At 40.1% G+C, this 22,835-nt stretch overlaps 1 protein-coding gene across 3 annotated transcripts; it reads right to left on the bottom strand.

The window, feature by feature from the left end:
- Positions 1-5,725: 5,725 nt before the first annotated feature.
- msrb3 (methionine sulfoxide reductase B3) lies at positions 5,726-21,984 on the bottom strand. Of its 3 annotated transcripts, none has more exons than XM_030780969.1 (7): positions 21,892-21,984; positions 18,297-18,425; positions 13,012-13,120; positions 12,101-12,178; positions 10,979-11,007; positions 6,939-7,036; positions 5,726-6,575 (listed from the first exon to the last, which is right to left on the bottom strand). In XM_030780969.1, the coding sequence occupies exons 1-7, from the start codon at positions 21,968-21,970 to the stop codon at positions 6,405-6,407; spliced, it is 693 nt and encodes a 230-aa protein (XP_030636829.1). In that variant the 5' UTR covers positions 21,971-21,984; the 3' UTR covers positions 5,726-6,404. The 3 variants fall into 3 exon arrangements, with proteins under 3 accessions (XP_030636829.1, XP_030636831.1, XP_030636830.1); XM_030780971.1 differs by lacking the exon at positions 18,297-18,425 and adding an exon at positions 16,200-16,357 and having other exon boundaries at positions 21,892-21,975; XM_030780970.1 differs by lacking the exon at positions 18,297-18,425.
- Positions 21,985-22,835: the final 851 nt, after the last annotated feature.

Below are 22,835 nucleotides of genomic sequence, written 5' to 3'. Positions count from 1 at the left end.
TCTTCTTGGTAAATGATACTCTTTTAGGTAAAACAATGGGGTTTTTTTTCACTCTGAGTTAGTAATAAGAGAGTATGTTATAGCTACCCAAGAAACTACACATTTGAAAAGTTTTTTTTTCAAAATCTGGGCTCTAAACAGAGGAATTTCCCATGATTTGGTCTGAAGCCGTACCAGAGCAGGGTGATTTCACAAACGGCTATGTAAATTGTAACTGCATGGTAACCACTTTAACTCTTGACTGAGTGATGTAGCATTTCCTCCCATGGGCTATGCAACTAAAGGGATAAAGCCATAGCCTTGATCTCTTCTTTCCTTCCAGATGTGAGCTCCTCTGAGGCTGAGCCCACAGAATGAACAGTGCCCTCTGTCACTTTTACTGCACTAACCCCAAATGCATCCTAATAAAAGCTTATTGTCATTCAATTGCTCACTTTCAGGACTTGACAGTAGGTACAGGTCGCCTTGAGGCATTAGCCACCATCCTTCCCATCCTTCCCATCCTTCCCATCCTCCATAATTGATACCAGAGCTTCTTTAACCACGTCTTCAGCACACCCACCTCAGACTAACCCTTAAGCCTCTTAATTAATCAGTTGACACATGGTTTGGTAACATGTTCCATGCATCTTCCTGCTTTAATAATGAATTACCTTGTACTTTTCCTTCTTTCTCCAAATCTGATTACACTCAACCTGCCCCCCCCCCCCCCCCCCCCCAGCCCCTTACTCCACTCCCTCCCCTGCCCTCCCTCATTTGTGTTCTTTGCTCCTGATCCTACGGTTCAGAGAGAGGTTTGTGGCTGACTTCTGAGGGGGAACATAGCCTTCAGGATCAAACCATTGGTAATGCTTGTGCTCATGCAGGTGCCTCTTTCTGAAGTTAAGGACTGAAAACAGTGTGATTCTATCAGATTTTACGGGAGTCTCCCCTTTCACCTTTAGCAGGAGGTCACAGACAGACATGTGCTTGCTGCAAACAAAGGTGCTTAAAGTAAACTAGAAGATCAAAGGAGAAATGTCTTTCCTCAAAGACACACACATACAAACACACAGTAAATACGCGCACACATACACAGACACACACACACGCGCGTGCACACACAGAAGCACATGTATATGCAAACAGCCTCCCCCAAAAATGGAAAGGTCAGAATAAGCCTTATTACTGACCGACTTCAAACTGCAGTTTGGGCTTTAATTCCTGGGAAAAGAACACATTGTTGAGACTGCAAATGAAGTAAAGATCACCCCTGGCTACTTTCTGATATTGATGTACGAAATAACAGTCCAGCCGGATTCTCTGGTTTATTTGTGTTTGGTATGGAAGAGGACCGGTGATTGCCAGGTGGCATACCAAACCTGTGATGCAGCAAGTGTTAACCACCACTACCACGATTTACCCAATCACAGTTAAGGAAACATAGCTTCAGTGCCAGTGGTCCCTCCAAAGAGGAAAGACCAGAGAGAGTGAGAGAGAGAAACAAGAAAAGAAGAAAAAGGGTGGCGGCCGGGGGGGTGGGGGGGGTTCAAAGAAAAGAGGAGGTAAAACAATTAAAACTATCAGTAATTGTACTGAATTGAAAACTGTGGTAGTAATGTTGTAAAGATGTCATACATAGATTTGGTTTACCACAGGCAGTCCTCTTCTCTTACCTTGACCCCAGCATCAGCGCCCTTGGCATATTCAGATCCTGACTCGGTAATTGGTACTACAGTAATTGTTAAGCCAGCGGGTCTGAAATGAAAGTGATTAAGGTGAAAAGAAAAAAAAAAACAACTCCCAACTAACGATTATTTCTGATTGATTCCTCCTCTTGTAATGCAGACATACTCAGGGATCTTGCATTTGGAACTAATCAGGGGGGAGCAGTGTGGATATGGGGAGAGGCCAGGTCTAGCCCCAGCCTCTTTGTGCTGTACAGAGAGTGAGTTCAGTGCTCCAGGCTTCTGTCCATGCAGCGGCCCAGCTCTTCAGCTATTCATGTGGTTTCTGTCAAATTGCATCATTTGGACCAAGGCCACTGGCAGTCTCCGTCCCCTGCCGCCCCATCTGACCCGCCCACCCGCTCATTCTCTGAAAAAAAAGAAAAAGAAAAAGAAAAGGAAATACTTGGCAAAAGTTAACAGAGCCAAAATGAGATCACCGACTTTCTCCAGGAGAGGAGTCGGATCACATCCATCAGCCGGGATCTGATTCAACTGGCAGAGCAGAACCATTCCACAAATCCTTTTTTTTTCTTCCCCTTTCAGTTTTTTTTTCTTTAATTTTTCCAAGAATCTAGAGCATCTCAATAATGGGACATGGCAGGGGTGTTGCACTGAAAAGTTGGCAGGACTTGGGAAGTGGTGGAGTCAGTTCTGAGAAGGTAATGAAGACTAGACAAAGATAAGTTGATAGACAGTAGTATCAGACGATACAAATTAGGATGGAGTATGCTGCCACTTTTAATGGTCTGGGACAGCAGCAGTACTGACAAGCAGAAAACCTCCCACCCTCCATTACACTCCCTGTACTTGTCTTAGACAGGGCAAAGGGATGGTGTTGAGCTCCAGTTAGGGGGTCACACTATAGATGAGTAGTATGGAGTTCTCCACCCACAGTTATTTTAGAGGAACTTCAAGAGCAGTGATCAAGTGACCACTTTGTTGCCATGTAACATTTGAACTTTAGTGCCTTTTTCTCTTGTGTCTAAACTATCGTCATATCTAGACACAGGTGATGATGGGCTAATGTAGAGTAATGATTTAAGAGAATGAGAATTAACCTGACATCTATATTAAACTTCGAAAGAAAAAAGGTATGAAACCAGACAGGCATGTATGTGTCACATCTAAAATTATGGTGAAGGCCTTAGGACACGTTGTCCAATTGTCTATATTCTGGAAAAGTTTGCCTTGGGTTTAGTCGCAATTATTTAACTCAGTTTTTGTCTTTCTTCATATTTGTAATTTTCATTAGCTTCAAATCAAATGTTTCTTCTGAAAGCAAATGTCATGATGCAAACTAATTGCTAGAGAAAGACGCTATCCATTTTTAAACTGTTCCTGTCTTCCTTATATAACAGAAGTTCTAGTTTCTCTCTATCATTATCCTTAAAAATCATGACAATCTCTCGTCAAGTCACAGTGTAGGCCAAAAGCAGATTTGCTCAACACATATACACAGAAATTGACAGTGTTTGACCTGTAAGCAGGTTCAGTGTTGGCCCCAGGGCTGCTGGAAGGTGTTTATGTTTGGGGGGGCTGAGACTGCTTGGCTGTGTGTCTGGGTGGTAGTGCTGCTGGTATAGGTCCTTTGTTTGGCTTTCTGCTTCCTCTGTACTCAGACTAATGGAGCCAATGTCTTAACATGGGAGAGTATGACACACCAGAGCTGATGTCTACCGCACGACCCACCATATAGGCAGAGAGAGGACCGGTCAATGAGTTCAGTCTGCATGATGAGGCAACTCATTAGGGGTATACAGAGACCTACAGATGAAGGCTTCCACTCTGACACAGGTAGCAAAGATTCCCAAATAACACACCCTCTGCACCCTGTTCACATATACAAAGCTTTGCTGACTGGGTAGGAATTAACTACAGAGAGGTTTTTTTTTCTAATTGTAGTCATTTTGGACCAGCAGTCGCATAAAGATTTGTTGCAATATCAACAAAAATCCATTCACTCCTGTGACCTCTGAAGCATATCTTGTTCATTTTTCCTTTAAAATGACAAGTGCTTGTTTGACTTCCGGAGCTGGACGATGCAGTGTCGAAAGTTGCATTGAGAAATTCCAGCTGCACCCCCAAAAATTCTCCATCCTGTATCTAAACCCTATGCCCCTCCAGCCCCACCCCCTTCCTCACTCATCTGACAGTCTAAACACACCTGACTTGTAAATATTCTTTATTGCGATCGTAACGTAAACCCTCTCAGCAACAGGCCTGTCGGAGGACTTTCCCACACTCAGTGAGCAAGGCCCGCCACTCTGTTCTCTAAACAACAGGACTCCAGAGAGAGTGGCAGGCAGGGGTGACGTCACCCCCTCATGCTTAAAGGACTTCCAGCCACCCACCAAGAGCTCCTCCACCCTAAAATGTAAAGGATGACTCCTAAGTCCTTTTTCTCTCCCCATCAGTATAACTCTACTGTTAAAGTTTTTTAAACTTATGGTTATGCACTGCTGTGTTCTATACAGCAGTGTTCTGTAGTGATATTGTTCTATAGTGTTCTATAGTGATATTGGGCTCTGAATAAACTTTATTATTAATATTGCTTTATAAACTTGCTTTATTATTGAATTATTATTGAATAAACTTGCTTTATTATTATTATTATTAATATTATTATTATTATTATTATTATTATTATTATTATTCGCCTCTGTGGTCTGAGTTGGACCCTGAGCAGACAGATCGTATCTGTCATATCAATGCCATGTGGTTGTACAGTACAACCCAAATGAAGACACATATAATACCTACCTAACTATCTCATATCACTTTTACCAAGCTGCTGTGTATGTATTTTTGTGTTCACACACGAAGTTTCCTTCAGGTGTTGCACTGAATAACATCCATCTATCCATTCACCTATCTATTTATCTAAAGATAAACATATGCCCATTTTGTAAATAATTAATGCTGTCCTCCATAGAAATTTAAATTGCTTACTAAGAACACTCAGCAAGGAGCGTTGTCGCCTTGTTAAGGTTGCAGTTAGATGATTGTGCTTGTAATTCAATTTAATTCTTTCCTGAGATGTCTAGATTCTTAAGAGTTGCTCTCGTGTTTAGAACACAAGAACACATATCTACAATGAACTTTTGGAAACATGTCTGACACATCCTAACAAGCACCAGGGCAAACACAGACTTATCACTCAAGAAACTCCCTGACAGAGCACTTCAAAAAGGGAGGTGGAACAACAGATAAATATTGCCTTAGTAGCCTCACTTGGAGGAAAGCCACATTCAACTTACAGTTAAAATGTAAGCTCATGTTTTGGCAGGTAGTTAGTTTATATATTTAGGCCTAGGGAAGCAGTTAGAGAAGTATTGTTTTGATTTAAAGGTAACCACTTCAAAATCTTGCCACAAATTTAGAGTTTATGTATAAAACATTGACTTCTATTTAATTTTTGAGGAGCCAGCAAAGAGATCACAGTAGTAAGAGGAACAAGTTTGATGTTGTCAAACTGTGTAAACAGTTTGCTGTATTTTTGCCTGCCTGGCAAATAATGATGAACTGGTCTACAACACTAAATAGATGAGAACAAGAGCCCATTCCAAAGTGTTCTCCCTGGAGATCCCCCCCCCACCAAAAAAACACCCCACGCCACCCCATACCCCTAATCTGCAACGAGGAGTTAACTAACAAGACTGTACATTCCTGAAGATAAGTTAGAAGAATAAGTTCCTGAGTGAAATTCGCCAGAAAAACAACAATATCTAAGTACGTGAAGAAATGCTCATAAAATACACAATTTGGGGTAAGCGGTCAACACCTCAGTTCCCCTCTGTGTCCTCTGTTCTTGACCTCAAAGGAGCAAGACAGTTTCGGTCTAAAGCGAGTGCAAAGGCTCATTGGTCTTACTATGACTTCGATAAGTCAAAAATAAACCAATCAAAAATCAGACACAATCAATCAATGTTGTCACACAACGCATTAAGAAATCTCATCACAACCTATAAAAAAACCTTTTAGAAAGAAAAAAAAAAAGAGAGATGACAAAAAAAATGTAGATTTCTCAAGTTCATAACATTTTATTGTATAATTCTTTAATAGCACTTCTCAAAACAATCATGAAAATCAAACCCAGAAAAATATTCTACAACATTGTAAGAGGCACCGAGAGGCGGGAGACGAGAAAGCACCCTTAAAAGTCAGGCTACATTTGTGTTCAGACTAAACATGGGTCATCTGTTCCGTTTTATTTGAAAGAATGCTTTGTTCTCAGCTTGCTGCTTATTTTACCGCTCACAGGAGTACTTGCATAGAGTTTTCCTTAAACTACCGACCTCCCCGTATCAAATGTCACTTCAAAAATAACACATTGCTCTGAGAAAGTACACATATATAATTCATTTCCAAGCAAAGGCTTTTCACTATAGTCTGTAGTTTTACACTATCAAAAGCTTCCTGTAAAATATTCAAAACTATTGCACGGCATAAGTCTGAGACCATGTATCCCTGGCTGTCACTATTTGTAATATTTAGACCTGCAGTTATCACTGACTTATGGAACAAACATGGCCACTCATACAATTACACTGGAGTACTGATACATATTTGGTGTGATGAATGTATTTTTGTAATGATCTTGCATAAATATGAGAGGTGTGAATACATGGCTGGAATTTACAGCATTAAACCGGTCTTCAACTGGTCGAGGCAACCGTTCTCTTTCAGAAATCCTCCTTAGAGCTTAGTTTTGCAGGACCCTGTACCTCCACTAGCCTCTGGTCCATTGCTGTTGCAAGGGGCAGCCTTGTTCTTTGGTTGGAAGCCAAGGGATGCAGAGTTTATGCAGTAGCGCTTTCCTGTCGGACGGGGTCCATCATCAAACAGGTGGCCCAGGTGAGCCCCACACTGGAAAAGACATTCTCTGTCACATGAAACTGAAATGTACTGAGACTGACTACCCATGATTTAGAATGAGCTATCAGAACCAGTCAAAGCAGTGCTCCCTGCACAAACAGACACTGTACACTATATTAGGATTACATGCCAAATAATATGTAGTAAAGACTTTTTCAATGACAGGATAATAATATACAATACCACATTAAAATTTGGACTGAGAAAGAAAAGCAGCTGTTTAAAATAAGTTATAATAATATAAATAATAAGGCATTTAAAATAATAAGCTTTTCCTGTGCAGAGGGACTTTATGAACATTTGCCTCAAGAACTTGTATTGTCGTTGATGATGAAAGTGTTACTATAGTCTTACCTGACTGCAGGTGGTTTCCACTCTGTGCATGCCATAGGAGAAGTCATCTGTCAGTGTTATTGATTCCTCTTTTATCAGATCAAAGAAGGACGGCCATCCTGCAACAGAGGTTCCACAAGGAGTGTTAGAGTGAGTTTACACACTTGTGTCCAGCTGTTTAGTGCATCAATAATTCTAGACAGCAGATATATGTGCTCTGTACAAGTCTGAGTGCATCTATTAATGTTGTTTCCCTGCACTTTCATTAACATTTGTTTGCAGATTTATTAATTGCCGGGAAGACTGACCTTATGCTACGTGTATCTGTCATTGTGTGTGAGTGCATGTGTGCCTGAATGGAAGCTCACTCTAGACGGATTCCCCCTGCTTCTTCTTGGCTGCTCCCTGCTCTTTTCAGCAGTCAGTCTTTGGGACAAGTTCCTCTTTATCTAACACTGCCAAGCCAATGCTGAACGTTTATTTTTGTACTTCATTCCAGCTAGCTTCTCAGCACAACCCCCCCCCCCCCCCCCCCCCCCCAACAACTTCCCCGACACTGCTTACGGAGATCCCTGCCTCCCTCCTAATTAAAGGGAAGGATACAGCAGTGGACTTCATTAAATATAATGTATATTTCAGTGTGCTGAGAATGTAAAGCAGCAGTATCAGTGTTTGTGTGGATTTGGACGGCAGTGGAAGCGGGGGAGAGTGCCCCCTGTTGAGATTTTGAAAATGCACAAGCCCTTATTAAGATTATATTACATTAAGATTCTTTGACTTTCAAAAGTGGTGGTGAGTATCCGTATGTATCTATATGTTTAAATATAGATAACACTTGTACATAAATGCACTAGCCCTTTTTAAGATTACATTACACTAAAATGCTTTGATTTTCAAAAGTGGTGAGTATCTATCTATAACTATCTACCTACCTATCTATCTATCTATATCTTTTTTATTATTAAAATAAGTGTTTCATGTGAATTTTAACTGCAGTGTACATTGTTTTTACCTTAGATACATGTAACAAAAATTTGTCTGAGGGAGAACTGTCGCAAAATACACTACAATGTGATCTTTCACATGACATTTTACAGTACCTTCAGAGCTTTCCTCCTCTCTACAGAGATACTAGGCAACTAGAGGCAGCCAGCCTCACACAACTCACAGAGATGAGCAGATCAAATAAAAGTAGTCAGAAATATTTATCCTAATCCTTTGACGAAGGAGCTGAATTCTCTCTTTTCCTTTAGCTGAGAAAGGTCTAAGCTGAATTGAACATATATGCCAGTGACTGCTCATGGGTGGTGCTGATTATGTCTGCCACAGCAGGAGGAGACAGCACTGAGGCTTTGTATCTGCTGGCATGCATAAATTAAATGCTACTCCAAGTAGTCCATGTTATTATAATGAACACTGGTCACCTCAGTAAGAAAACTGATGAGATTTAAATTTCACCATTGGATTGAAATAAGATTTTACAAGGTAATCTATTTTTGAAACGGGCTGAACCCTGTGACATTTTGTGCAACTCAGATCATTCACTGAGCTTGAGAAACTCCAGCAAAAAAATGTTTTTAACAGGCACAATCTGTACACAACTGGCGCGACGGAAAGACACCCTGCGAGAGCACATCCCATTCGTCTTTGCCCTATCTTCAGCAGACCTCATTAAAACGCAAGTGAAAAAACGCATTTATTTATAAAACTAAAGTGAAACACTGGTGATAAATAAATGACTAGAAACCTTCAGTCACCTTCTCTGCTTTATCCTGCTGTTCACCTCAGAGTTCAGTCACAAATAGCATGCTCCTTGTTAATTGCTAAGTGGTACCACACACTTGTAACTCTAGAGGCTTTTTCCCTTTGTAAAACTGAATGTGAGGGTAAGATGGTGGAGACCATGTGCAGAACATTACAACAGGCTTAGAATGTACACACACACACACACACACACACACACACACACACACAAAAAGAGAAAAAGAGTGTATAGGCGCTTACTGCTCCTATGCAGAAAAGCTGGTAGGATTAGAAATATAATCACAAAAAAGGGGTTTAGTGAGAAAAAAAAGATAATGTTTGTGCTAAATAGATACTGTCTGTGCTAAAGAGATACTGTATGTGGTGAAAAACAGATTTTGCCAAAAACTCCCTCACCAACCACTACCTCCTCCTACACGCCGGTTAGGGAGGGGATGCTTGGCCACAACTACAAAGCCATGAAATTCAGCTCAGGCTCAGGAAATTCTCTGGGGAATATAAGAATCCCATGACTAAGAGCAGGAGAATCCAAATGGATTGTTACTGCGCTGATCTAATGGAGCTTTATCACTACACTGAACAACCTAGTGAATGGAAAAGTGCAGCGGTGCTCTCACAAAACCCAAGTCTACATTAGTCCTGGCTTTTGTTCACCCTGCAGGCTGAGTTTACAGAGGCAAAAGACAACAGAAGTGAAAATCATCAAAGTCAAACGCATTAGGTAAACATGGTCCATGGGCATAACAGGAGCTGAAGGCGTACCGGTTTGTTGTGTGTTTTGAGGGTTTAACAAAGAGTAGCAATGGGAGTATATAAGACTCACAGCCTGCCTTTAAAGAGCCACTCCCAAGAATTTTCAGCAAAAAAAACTTGCGTTCATAACAACCATTTCTATTTAAAAAAAAAAAATCAGAGCCCGGTGTAAATCAATGCAGTAATAAAACCTTAAAATTGCATTTTGTCATTCACCAGCACAGTGCCAGACATACTCCTACGCTGACAACAGCTGAAATGAGTACCTAACAGACACTGACAGTTATCACTGACATCTAGAATTATATTGCTTTTGCTCACTCATGGGAATGTGAAGTTAACATCAAGTTTTTGGAGAAAAACAAATGTCGAAAATTAATTTCCAGACCTAAAAAATTCAAATCAGCCGCTGATTTTGGTTGCCCGCGCCCAAGCGGCAGCTGAGGCATTCCAAAGAATCCCGCAAAGTTCCTTCCAGACCATCCTGCTGTCATTGCAGTGTCGTTTCATTGGACTTTTACATGTTGGTCTGATGGAATAAAGTTTGATGTTTTCAAACCAACAACCGCACCGCTGACTGCCATAACACGATCCCTCGGCACCCACGGATGACCTTGGCCAAAAAGGTCACTAACTGTCCTTCAATTTTATCAATTATGTTAGGTTAGTCAAAAATTAACTGAAAATCTGTCTGTATAACAATTAAGAATATGACAAATCCTCTAGACTGCACTAAAGCTCTTAAAATATTGTATTAACTTTCAAATTAAATCATAGCTTGGTCGAAAGATCGCAGGAAGATTTTATTTGCGGGGTACACAAAAGAACTTCAGCAATATGATGTGCATTCTCCTTTAAGTAGACTGGAGAGTGCTAAGAGTAAGAGCATTTCTCCTTGCTGAGAAGTCAATCATTTCGCTAGGTCCCTGTTTTTAGCCTCTCTAGGAAATCCACATACTTGTTCACTTTAAAGAGGAATTAAATGAGACATGACAAATCGGACAAGTTATTGCCTAACTGATGATAAAAACAAAATCACAATGTTTGATGTCTAAGAGAAAAAATGACAAATTATGGGCAAAGAAATTCCACAGGATAACAAATGATAAATTACCAAAGGTTACAGCCAGTAAATGAGTCCTTGAGCGGTGGATAACACTCATTAAAATAACTTGGTGGATGAATTTAAAGCTCCTGCAGTCAGTGTGGTATTTCATGCTGGAGGTATAATTCATAGATTAATAACTGCACCAGCCTTTTCACCTTGTACTTACGGCCTATTATACCACTGACTGCACACACTATCGTCTTTCCAATCAACCATGAAGAAGGTGCTGTGGTTAAGCAGGAGGCCTCATTCTTCAGCTCTTTCATTGTGAGGAGAAGCATTCAGTGTTGTTCATCATGAGATATGAGGGTATGGCACTTCCAGTGTCTCACCGCTCCATATCAATGTCCATATACTCATGGTATAAAAGCAATTTCGGGGCTTAGTTTTACATGTTGCAACAACTTTGCGAAGTGTAACTATGTAAAGGACATACCTGATCCAGAGTCGAATTTCTTATCTGATCTGTAAAGTCAGAGAAATGAAATAAATCAACATTGATTGTCAAAATCTGCCTGTCACAGTGCATTTTGAAGACCGTATCAGTTCATTGCGTTTTCCATTTTCTGTCTGTAGTTCTGCTGACCTTTCCAAAAATCAAAAAAGGGAAAAATATCTAGTGGACATTAAGCAGGCAATTTGTGATCTGTGAGAGCATGGGTTAGGGATGGCTGTAAGGGGGATTCCTTGTCTCCTCTGGGAACATTGTGAGTGAGATATGGACTAACACTGACCATAAATTTAGTCCGCTTTGAAGCTATGCAGCAAGCTGTGGGAAAACAGCGACCTGGTAACAGCTCCCGGGCCAGCTCGGACGCACTGTCAGGTACTGTTAACCTTCAGCGGCTTCCGGCCAACCCAAACTGCAGCTGGACCGTACCATGCCACGTACAGACCCCTCCAAAACCAATTAGAGAGCAGCAGATGCATGCTCCCGCTTAGAGCGGGGGGGGGGGGGTGGCTTTACTGCACTGTACTCTCAACTCTGAGCAGCTGCCAAAGGATCAGATGAACATGGTCTACACTAAACACGAACCACAGGCCCCTGTTTTCATGAAGCTAGACTAAGCTGAGCCTACGGGGAAAAAATGTATTCCAATATACTGCGATGGTACTTATCTTGCAATAATTGCTTTGCTATGTTGATTATCGGTTGAGTGATCAGTCAGATGTAAACGTATGTGATCTATCTTACATAGTTCATGTATTTTCAAATGCATGACCACATTACAAACAATTACAATTATTTCCTTAAAATTTAACTTTCTCAAAAAACCTTCTCTCACACAATAATCACCACTGATTGAGGCTAACCCAGGCAAAAGCAGAAGTACTATGAGTAAATCAGAGCAGAACCAACATCTGTGTTGGTAAAAGCAAGATGTAATTACCACTTCCTATTCCACAAAGGCTTCAGCTACACATAAAAACAAGCAGTAACACAAATGGTTAACTCTCCATGAGAATACCAACATCCCTGTTTAGCTGTTAATTGCATATTATCCAGTATAAGGAAAAAAAACTTGAGATGTAAATAAGATATAAATAATACTCTTACGTGAACAGTGGTGCTCCACAGACGATACATGTATAGGTTCCCTCTTCTTTGTTGTCTGCGTACTCCCCTGTAAAGGCACTGTGGAGAGACAGACAGATCTGAATCACAGTGTTACACATAAAATATCTACTTGGGCAAGAAATCTCATACTGTGATCAAAAAATGATCAGATCTAGCTTTCTAAGAAAATTCCACACAGACTTTTGCTGTACTGACACCTATACATCCATCCACTCTCCCAGCCATAGTTTAGTTTATAGATTGCTATAACTATTCTTGCGTTCAGTACATATTAATAAACTGAAGAGTACATGCGACATACTACAGTTTGTCCACTTTTTATCTTAGTTGCAGTGAATGTATGTAACATGGACATGACCTATGTGAGAGCAAACACTGACAAAGTTTGTGGTTCTTAATGTGTTTAACAGCTGATCTGAGATCAGTTTTGCCCAACTATAACCAGTGAGAACCAACATGTGAGATCCTGACTGAAGTGAAAGAGTCTTAATGAGGGACAGTTGAACTGGGGTGTCGGTGTGGACAGTGTTCCTAAAGCTGGAGCAGTCTGGGTTAAACAGGTCAGTCTGAAACCACAGGCCAGTGCTGCGCTCGACCTCTCCCACTCAGCCGCACACAAGGTCAGTGGCTGGGCATTCTTCACATTCCTCCAGCCAGTGGGCCGGTAAATACCTTCCCCACGTGCATGTTAACACGGAGGGCAAGATTTCTGCCTTTATACTGTCCTATAGGACACTGACTATACCTGTCTATCTATCTGGTGCTATAAGTATCTCCTGGGCTAAAACCTGGATTCAGTATGTAAAATTTAATTAGAAAATTACTGACCATAGTTCAGATACATGGTTGGGATTCATGGGTTGGTTGATAGTAAGCCCCTGTAGACTCACCTCTCTGTGCCTTTCTCCTGAGTGACATGGTACTGCATGGGCGTCAGACGCTTTCTCAACTCCTCTTGGGGGAAAGTGACAGGCCATGTCTTCTTGCTGCGGCATGTTCCTAAAGGAGAGGAGGCAGTGCCAAAGAGGGGTTGGGGTTGACACAATCAGTATCAGCAGTTACTGCCAAGATGACAACACCCCTCCCCCACCCCCAAAATATCGCTGCACACTAGCAAAAACTTGAACTGAATAATCATTAACAAATCTTTATGAACAGCTGTGCTCAGAGCAGGTTCAGGGAACCACATTAAGGCATTCTGTCACTGCAACGTTCCAGGCAAGAGTCAGTGAGGAGAGAGCACCTCTGTTTTTGTCAGTACACTTATACTGACGCACATACACGAATGCACACAAAAAAAATGTAAACAAATGTTATAGGCATGTCTACACATCCTATTTATCAGTTTTATTTGATAATGATAATTATCAACATAAACTTTGTATCGAGTGTAAAATTCAATGAAGTGACATAATCTGATTTCAGTTTGACTCTTACCTGTAACATGGACCTTAATTTACTAAAATGATGCCTTTTTGTCAGTACTGCAGGAGATACAGATGTGCTACAGCCAAAGTCTTTTATTGCGCAAATCAAAATTTCACTGCACGGTATTTACTGAGAAATAGGTAACATGAGCAGTAGGATCATTAATAAAAAAGAAAAAGAAAAAAAAAGGGGGGGGGGCAGGGGGATTCTAATGCTAAAGAATTAGTCCAAAGCATGAGTTGCCTGTGCTCACTAGTGTTGCAATGCTGACCTCTACAGGTCAAAAAAAGAGAAACTTATATTTACCACATGGTGGCAGTATTGTGGTGTTAGTATGCAAAAAGCTCCGCTAAGTTGCTCAACACAGTCAGTGCCCTAAGACTCTGGTTTATATGCTGTTTGTCTTTTATTTATGGAATAATTCAGTTTTACTTCAACTTTTTATCATAATTTTTCATTATTCATACTGAAATATATACAAATGAATAAACACTGTAGTATTCTTTTCACAGTAGAGAGATTTGAGCAGCTTTCAGTTAAACTAGAATTCCCATAACTGTCCAAAAGTACAAATCCCTACAGTTCTCTTAGTTCAGCCACGGCCGTCACTAAAACATGAACAAAAAAAAGGGGGAGCACTGTTTACTTTAACATTCTCTGTTCCTGAAAAGAGCTGTGGGGACATGAAAAGGCCAGCCCTGTAACGTGCTCTTTCAAGGGGGTAGCTGGCCATCTGTATACCATTTAGTCAACTGCAGTTTTAAATTACATGGAATTGGGATTGCAATTTCCCATCCAATGCTTTTCCCTCCATTTCTCTTGTTCTCTGTTATTAATCATTAGACCTCCGTTCCAAGACAATCACACATTTGGGTGTCCTCAAAGACAATTTGTTTTACTATACTATTCTGCTACTTTATTGATCTATGTCTCTTGCTTAGTCCTGAGTTAACAGCCAGGGACAGTCCATTGGGAAAGTGGACATGTGCTATATGGCGAATTCCACCCGAACAGATTGAAACCATGTGAATGGAGGAAATCATGGGGACTTTAAAGGTCTCTCTGGTGAATGGGATCCATTGATGGGCCTGCTCTGTCCAGTGGGTACAAAGTTACTTATGACACAAACAGAGAGAGAGACAGAGAGGGGAGGGGTCTCCACTTTACGGGACTTTCTCTATATATATTTCTCTCTCTCTCTCTCTCTCTCTGAACCGTCTGGATGCTATTACTGCAGAGAGTGAGTGAGTGTGTGTGTGTGAGAGAGAGAGAGAGAGAGAGAGAGAGAGAAAGAGAGAGAGAGAGCAAGAGAGAGAGACAGACAGAGAGACAGATCGTTTTCCTTGTATGTTCGGAGGCTGTGTGCATGAGTGTGTGTGTGTGTGTGTTTGTACGTGGATGTATGTGTGTATACTTCTGGACCGCATTAGTATGAGAGAGAGAGAGAGACAGAGAGAGAGAGAGAGAGAGAGAGAAAGAGAGAGAGAGAGAGAGAGAGAGAGAGAATCCCCTATTTCTTTGTTTGAAGAGTCTCAGAGGAGGCAGTGAGAGAAATCCTGGAGCTGAAGAATGTGCCCTCTTTTATACCCTGCAAATGATTAAATATTGGTGCGCTTAGAGGTCACGCTCCAAATTAACACATTTTCAAACATCCTAGCTTTTCAAACTCAAGTGTAAATATTATTTCTTAATTAAAGACATGTTCCAAGCTGTCTACTTCTGCTTATTTGGATTTGTCAAAGCATCGTCAATACATTTTAGTCCCAAATCCACTTGCACATTCTTCACAGAAACATAGTTGTTTACGCTGACCAAGTAAGAAGCAGATCTTTTTGTATGTAGTGTGTATAAACTCTTTTAAGAGAAAGGGAGGAGGTCCTATATGAATGGAGGTGAATAAGATCACAGATGAGTTTTGACTTTTTTTTCTTTGAAAGTATTACAAACAAGGACAACAAGATCAATTCTGGAGTACTGGTGCTGTACATGGTGTTGTTACTATGTAAAAACCTGGAAAAACTATGCCAAGTACTCATCTAAAATGCACAGTCATTTTAAATACAAAGTAGTCATTAGTGACAAAACAAAACAAAAAATCCAACAGCAGAAACTTAAGTGTGCATGCACATTCAACAAAAGGTAAAGGTTACGCTCTATGTTATTTCATGAGCAACTGAGGAATCTAGACAGAGAGAGGGAGCAAAGCCAAAGGTGAAATTTCAAGGCAAGAGATTGTCAACTGCAGAAAGACCAACCTTCCCATAACCTATTACATTAGATATTTAAATACTGATATGACTAAAGATTTCTTTATCTTTAACAACGTTTTATTTTAAAGTACTCATAATTTTTGGTCAGTGAAATTAATGGAAAACCCTGCTGAAAACTGAGTAATAAATTAATAAATGGGACCAAACTTCAAACAAACCATGAGCAATAGCTTCAATACAACACTTCAGCCTTTCCTTCACGTAACATGGAGTGAAAAAAGTGGTGGGTTTTTCTGCAAATGACCACATCATGAACCAAATGCCCTCACTTGCCAAACACACTCGCGTGCACACACAGAGGCGGGCGTGTGTTAGAGCTTGCAGATCCGGCACGCCAAACACACACACACACGCAAACACACACGCAGCATCCAGTGGACCTGAGGGGAGCCCGCAGGCTTTGAGAGCCACAGGTTGGCTTTTGGTCACCAGGTGCAGCAGATTGAACCCCGACATTGCTGCTGCTGCTGCTACTGCTGCTGCTGGAGAGAGAGAGAGCAGCAAGAAAGGACCGCCAGCAAAACTACCACCTCTCGGGCTAGAAGACAAACAGAGGCAGGCAGAGGATGGGGGGGGGGGGGGGGGGGGGGGACACAACACATGTCACCACGGCTGTCAGTCACAAAGACAAAGACACAAAGAGGCCACTGGGTGGGATGGGCTTCACCGACACATGGCCAACAGCTACCATGCAGGAGAAACTCTGTTGAGGTTATTAAGAGTAAAAGAGAATGACATGTAGAGTTTTTAATGATAAATACAGAGCACGAAGGAGCATCCTTTAAAATGAAAACCTTGCAAGCCATGTAAGTTTCTCAAACTAACGACAAAAGTGAAATTTCACACAGGCTTTTCACAATTACCAAAGGAGGCATGAGAATGTTGAGAAGAAATATTGATGAAAAGTTGAGGAGCTTCATTAGCACATTGAGATCTCTGATAAATCAGAAAAGAAAAACCTTCAAGATATTTTCACACATACACAGTTTAAGAACGTTTTCAATGAAGTTTTAGTATTTTCATTGTCACATTTTTAGGCATTTTTGGCATTAAGCTTACCATTTTAAATTAAATCGTTCATAAATCAACAGACCCTTTACTCTAAAAACCACAAGAATGAAATTCTTCTTTGGTTTCAAAGACAAAAAACAGCCTTGAAGAAACTAAGACTTTAAATAAATAAGTCTTGTGAAGGTCATGTAATTTTCAAAAAGAAACTGAAGGAGTGGATCAAAGGTTCCAAAACTCTGAGACAGTTTCTGTTCGAGACGAGAACGTGAGTTTGTTTCAGCGGTTTCTGAGCAGACAGGTTGTGAGTCATAGCTCAGGGCAGTTGCTCTAGCTGTAGCACATGCTAATCCCCTTGTCATCATAAGTGTTAGTGCTAAGTGTAATAGTGTGAGGGGCCAGGCCACCCAAGCCTGCAAAATGTGAGCAGTGTCTTAAGTTCCACTGCAAAAGCACTGAGGGGGACATGAGTAGTACGTCCTTAATCAGGCAAATGACCTCAGACCTAAATACCATTAGTCTGGCAGTCTGGGGTGACCCAGCCAATGAACTGCAATTCTACACCAGTACCTTACTAATGCAGTGCAATGTTATAACCCTTACCCCTTACAATATTCTGTTAACACTGTTTTACGAACACTGCTGCATCTCACACAATATTAAGAATTTATAAAGCATTCATAAAGCTTCAACGAACAACAAATCAACAGCACAGAGAAATCGGAGAGGCTGTGTGTGAGACATAACAAGTGGAGAGATGTGAGCATGAATTGTCAGTGTAAGAAGATTCATGTCTTGTATCTCACTGGTAAAACTCCTCTATTTAATCGAAAATAATCTGAATAAATTCGATTTTTTTTTCATTAACCAATTAATGTCGAATGTATCTTTGAAACAGAATGTTTCATACTCTACCATGTAAGGCAAAGTTTAAATTAATTGAAAATTATGTTGGAGTACACAGTGTGTAAAATTTTGTTGGAGCACAATGTTTCATTGTCAGTACACAATCAAATTATGAGAACAGAACAATAATCATAAAACATCAGATATATTTGATTTGGAGACCTCAGTAATTAATATTATTCATATTGACATTGAAATATTTACTTTTATTTTTAAATATCTGTATATTCATATATTTTTAAATTTATATATTTTTCCTCACTGTATGGCATAATGGGAAGACCATTCACATCATAGATTTCATATACAACCATATAAAACACAATAAAAAGACAAAAAAATATTGCTTTAGGAATGCTTTAAAATGTATTTTCAACACATAGTAATATGCCAGGGACAAATTTACTATAGGCCTAATGCAAAGCCCTTCTGCACCAAAAACATAATACGTTTAACTATCCCCTTCGGCTAAACCCTTGTAGGAAATCTGTCCCCATATGTACAGTTTGACATGTCCCTCCCTCTCCCAGAGTGGCCAACACAGCTTGCCTTGGTTACAGTACCGAATATAACAGGTGGGGCCAGATCAAGGAGCCACACCCTGGCCTTAGCAGAGCGTCTGCTGTGTTGCAGGGCCACGGGGGCCAGGCATCGAAGAAGACGGGCAGCCATCCTGGGGCAGTGGAACGGAGCTAAGATAGAGAGTGGGAGGGTATGGACTCGAGTCACACTAGGTAATGAGGTCATAAGGAGATACTTATGAGAGTGTACATCATCAAATATAACATTAAATCTTAACCTTAAGGTTGACTGTGGCCTTCTCTTTCTGGTTAATCATTTGGCATGCCCCATGTAACAGTGAAAGGGACACAATATGGCAAAGAAACACTCTGTCTATATCTTTGTCCATAACATTATCTTTTCATTCAATATTATCCTGATGTGGTAACAAAATCCAGCTATATGCTAAAAAAAGATACTATGAATCTGAAAATAACTAGAATTGGAATTTAATAAGAAACACACAGTGAGTGAGCTTGATATTGATGAAGTTCTGAATGATTGAGGGAAAGTGTGTGTGTGTGTGTGTGTGTGTGTGTGTGTGTGTGTGTGTGTGTGTGTGTGTGTAATTGTGTCACTTGGCAGTTTGTGTGAGGTGAGGTCCATCTAGTGGCCAATGCAGTTACAAGAAGCTACAGGAAGCTCTTCCACAACCAGGGGATGAAGAAGACATGTTAGTGTTACATAAATTTATTAGTCTGGTTACAAAGAATTAAATCTACTTGAGTATTTCTGGCAATGATTCACATTAAATATCAAATAAATGTTAATACTTACAGAAATAATCTTCCAAATACAGTTTATGATAAACCAATTTGTGTTTCTTACAGTATGCCTTTTGCCAAGTAATGCCACAAAATAATAGAGAGATTTCTCAAAAGCCAGACCCAATATAGACTATGAAGTCAAATGTAAAAGTAAAAAAAAGTTTGACCATCTGAATGATATAACACTGTTCCAGTCAATGGGTCCTCCTTGTGTGTACTTTTCAACATTGTAGAACACACAAAGTCAAAGTCAGCTTAGTACTTCAAAAATGTTGTAGACATTTAGAAAAGGTGCTTTTATGGTATCAGTTAAGTGTAATGTCATCAACCAATTGCCTATGCATCTTAAATACTTTGCAGGATAAAAATAAAATGACCATTGATTCATAACTCACTGCCATAAGCAGCTCAGATTAATTTTATTACCGGCACACAGTGAGGTCCACTGGCCATAAGTGAGGTCCATTTTAAAAATACACTCCACTCGCAGCCACACCTGACTAAAAATAGCAGGGCATGCTAGTTACAAAACTCAAGCTTTTTTGAACAGAGATAAAAGTAGCTGTCCTAGACTTCCAGTATTAACTGTTTTGTTAAAACGGGGAGAGAAATAATTTTCTGGTGGTTCCAGTCCTTAGAGGTCTGTTAAAACAGCGTTAAATCCTATATATTCCCACTCTTGTGGCCTCATCTTTTTCCCAACATCATCATCATACTTAGTTCAGTTAAGTTGAGTACATTGACAGTACTATGGCATAGCATGGGTGGTAAAAATAAAACTTACAGTAAATGAATAAAACTTCTACCTTCTATCTTTAATAACATGGCATGTTAAACTTCAACTGAGAACATTAATCTATGATTAACTGAAGGATCAAAAATACAACTGTGACTGCATCCATTAAGATGTGATTCATTATTGACACTTGCAGTGTACTAAAGATATTATTTCACTCTTCTGAAACTTTTTCAAAGGGTTGCTGAGTCCCTACAGCCACTGGCGGACTTATTAAAGTATTTGACAAGCCCATGAAACACACACAAATGTAAATGCATCTTTGTGATGTACTCTGTTCTCATGAGCAGTTCTCTGATTACCGCTGTCTGCCAGTTATGTGCTCCAGATTAATAGCCTATGGAAATAGATTCTTTTGTTATAACTGATGATTAGTGTTGATATTGTGTTACACATTTTTGAATCAACAGACTCGCTAACATTGTTACAGTCACAATTCAGAAGTGCACTAGAGAGGCAGAGTGCTATAAAAAATGTGTAATGATTACTCATCTCATTACTTCATTGACTGTGTCTGTGCTACAGATGTGTTTGACTGGACGAGGCCTCAAATATTTGTTAACGTGAGGTAACTGTGCTTAAGGATTTAAAGGTGCTTCATCTTATAAATTCTTCAGTCTCATAAGTACAAAAATGCTCTGCATTATGTATATGGGATACTTAATGGGAGGGTAGTGAACTGCTATTCAGAGTTACACCATATCTGAAGTGAAGGTAATGGGCTTTAAGACTTAGCTGGTCAGATAATTCTGTCAATTGCTGATAAAACTTTGAACAAAACAAAGCACATGCTATTCGTTTCAATAATCAGCATTTGCGACAGACACAATGAAGAAAAATGGTGTCTCCCAATCAGTGTCCACAAAGTCCACTGCATGCTTGGTCCAGGGACACAGCATGTTTAGTTCAGACCAGCAATGAGACACCTGATCCAGTTCAGGCCCTTGATTAACTGAACACAATGTGCTGCTGCTGGAGCATACTAAAATTACCGAGGATAGGTAATCACATTAGAATGAACTGTGAATTTGAACGAATACTGGGCCTTGGCCTGAGACTCAAATACTCATACCAACTAACAATCCCAGGTGTTCCAAACAAACCCCAGTTCACTACCCAACACAATAACAAACATAAACATGAACATGTACAAATACAGACACACAAACAACCTTTACAATGGACATCAACTGTCACAACAAGTGAGTGTGCATGTGTGTGTTGCGTGCGGCCAAGGGTGAGGGGACCGTTTAGGCATCATCTAAAAAGTGCACTATGTGGTCAACATTTAAAACACGGCGGACTTTTAAAAAATTGAACAGTTCTGACACAGAAACCTCAAAGTGATTGTGTTCTTTACCTCGCACCACGAGGAACACAGATCCCTATCTGATTTCCAACATGAGGTCCTAAATATTTTATTTCTATGTGCAAAAACAATTAACAAAATGTTTTGTTTTGGACTGTGCCTGTGCAACGCTGTCTTGAACGTTCCGCTCTTGAGTGAACAGAAGTGCAACACCGTATATGGAGAAAAAATTCCGCCGGGTCAAAAATCTGTATGTGAATATGTGTGGATTTAGCTTTTCTACGTTAAGCAACGTCTGCCGACTATTTATGGTATTATGACAGTCTGAGCTGGGCCCACGTAAAGGTGAAACAATAATGATTATGAAATCTCTATCCACGGTTATTTTAGACCGGTACATTTCTATATCAGAAACTAGTGCCTTTGGTGTGTAACACTCGAGGCGCATTTGACCGCCGGTAACATTTATTACGTCGACACAGAGTAGTAGACTAGTCAGCTTGTAACACCTACGAAACCGGACATCGATTAGAAAGAAACCCTGAATTTAACAGCGTCGACTGGATGAAAACGAGCATTTTGTAACCTAAACAATCAATTGTAGTTCAACCGACACGCAGATCGCCTCTGAAAGCAACGCACAGGAATATGCTTGAAACTCATGCTGAGCCTCTATCGTTGAAGCAAAAGCTATTAAACATAAATAAATACTATATGGAACTTACCAGCAAGAAGAAATAACGTCAATGCAACGTAAAAACTCAAGCTATAAATTGGTCGCGACTCGTTTTCGTGTTCGTGCATTGGCTGTCAACACAGAACTGCGATTGTGTCAGCAGCGGATCACTGTGTGTGTACTTCTTAGGTAATAACAAGTGCATCATGGGAAATTCCACTGTCGTCTCTGACGATCTCCAAATATGAGCAATACGGTCCATTTGTTTATGAACCCATTCCTTAAAACGCGTAGAACTGAGTTTGATATGAACATAGATAAACCTGAAAGCTTCAAATATTACGTTTCCTAAAATGTCATATTCCCACAAAAAAATAAAATATGTTGTTACAAATACGTGGCAGGCCAAACATATAAAACAGGATAGACCAAAAAATTTAAAAAGGCAAGGCTTTACTTGTGTCTACAAGGATTAGACTATTAAAGTAAATAATGACAACGGTTCAGGGGAAGATTCTGAAGTTGCTGAAATGCAGTATCATAAGCCTGGAAAAATGCATTGTAACCCCATTATTAGTGCATCTACTTTGGAAATGACAAGCCTAAACTTACCACTAGACTTCTAAGAAGGGCCTGACATATTCATGGTGAATTTAAATTTATGACACAAGTCTCCACTGTTAAGAAAACCCTATTAAACCTTTAATTAAAGCGTTTTTTTTACAAGACAAGTTACAAATAACATTAAAACATCTGAACTTTTATAATGTCTGGATTATTGTACACCTCTCCCCCCAGCTTGCAGGTGAAGGATATTGGTTGAAATGTTACAATGCATTGAGACTAGTGCAGCATGATATTACAGTTACATAAATGTATAGTGTTTACATAAAATACATTAGAGAATGAAGAAAACATCAAGAAATGCAGGTGGGTGTCAAGCACCATCCTGGAAGCAGTGCCACACCAAACTCACTTCACTTTCGGTCTCTA

This window comes from Chanos chanos, chromosome 1 (genome assembly GCF_902362185.1).
Source record: "Chanos chanos chromosome 1, fChaCha1.1, whole genome shotgun sequence".
NCBI classification, from domain to species: Eukaryota; Metazoa; Chordata; class Actinopteri; order Gonorynchiformes; family Chanidae; genus Chanos; species Chanos chanos.
This window is presented reverse-complemented; position numbering and strand designations above follow the sequence as displayed.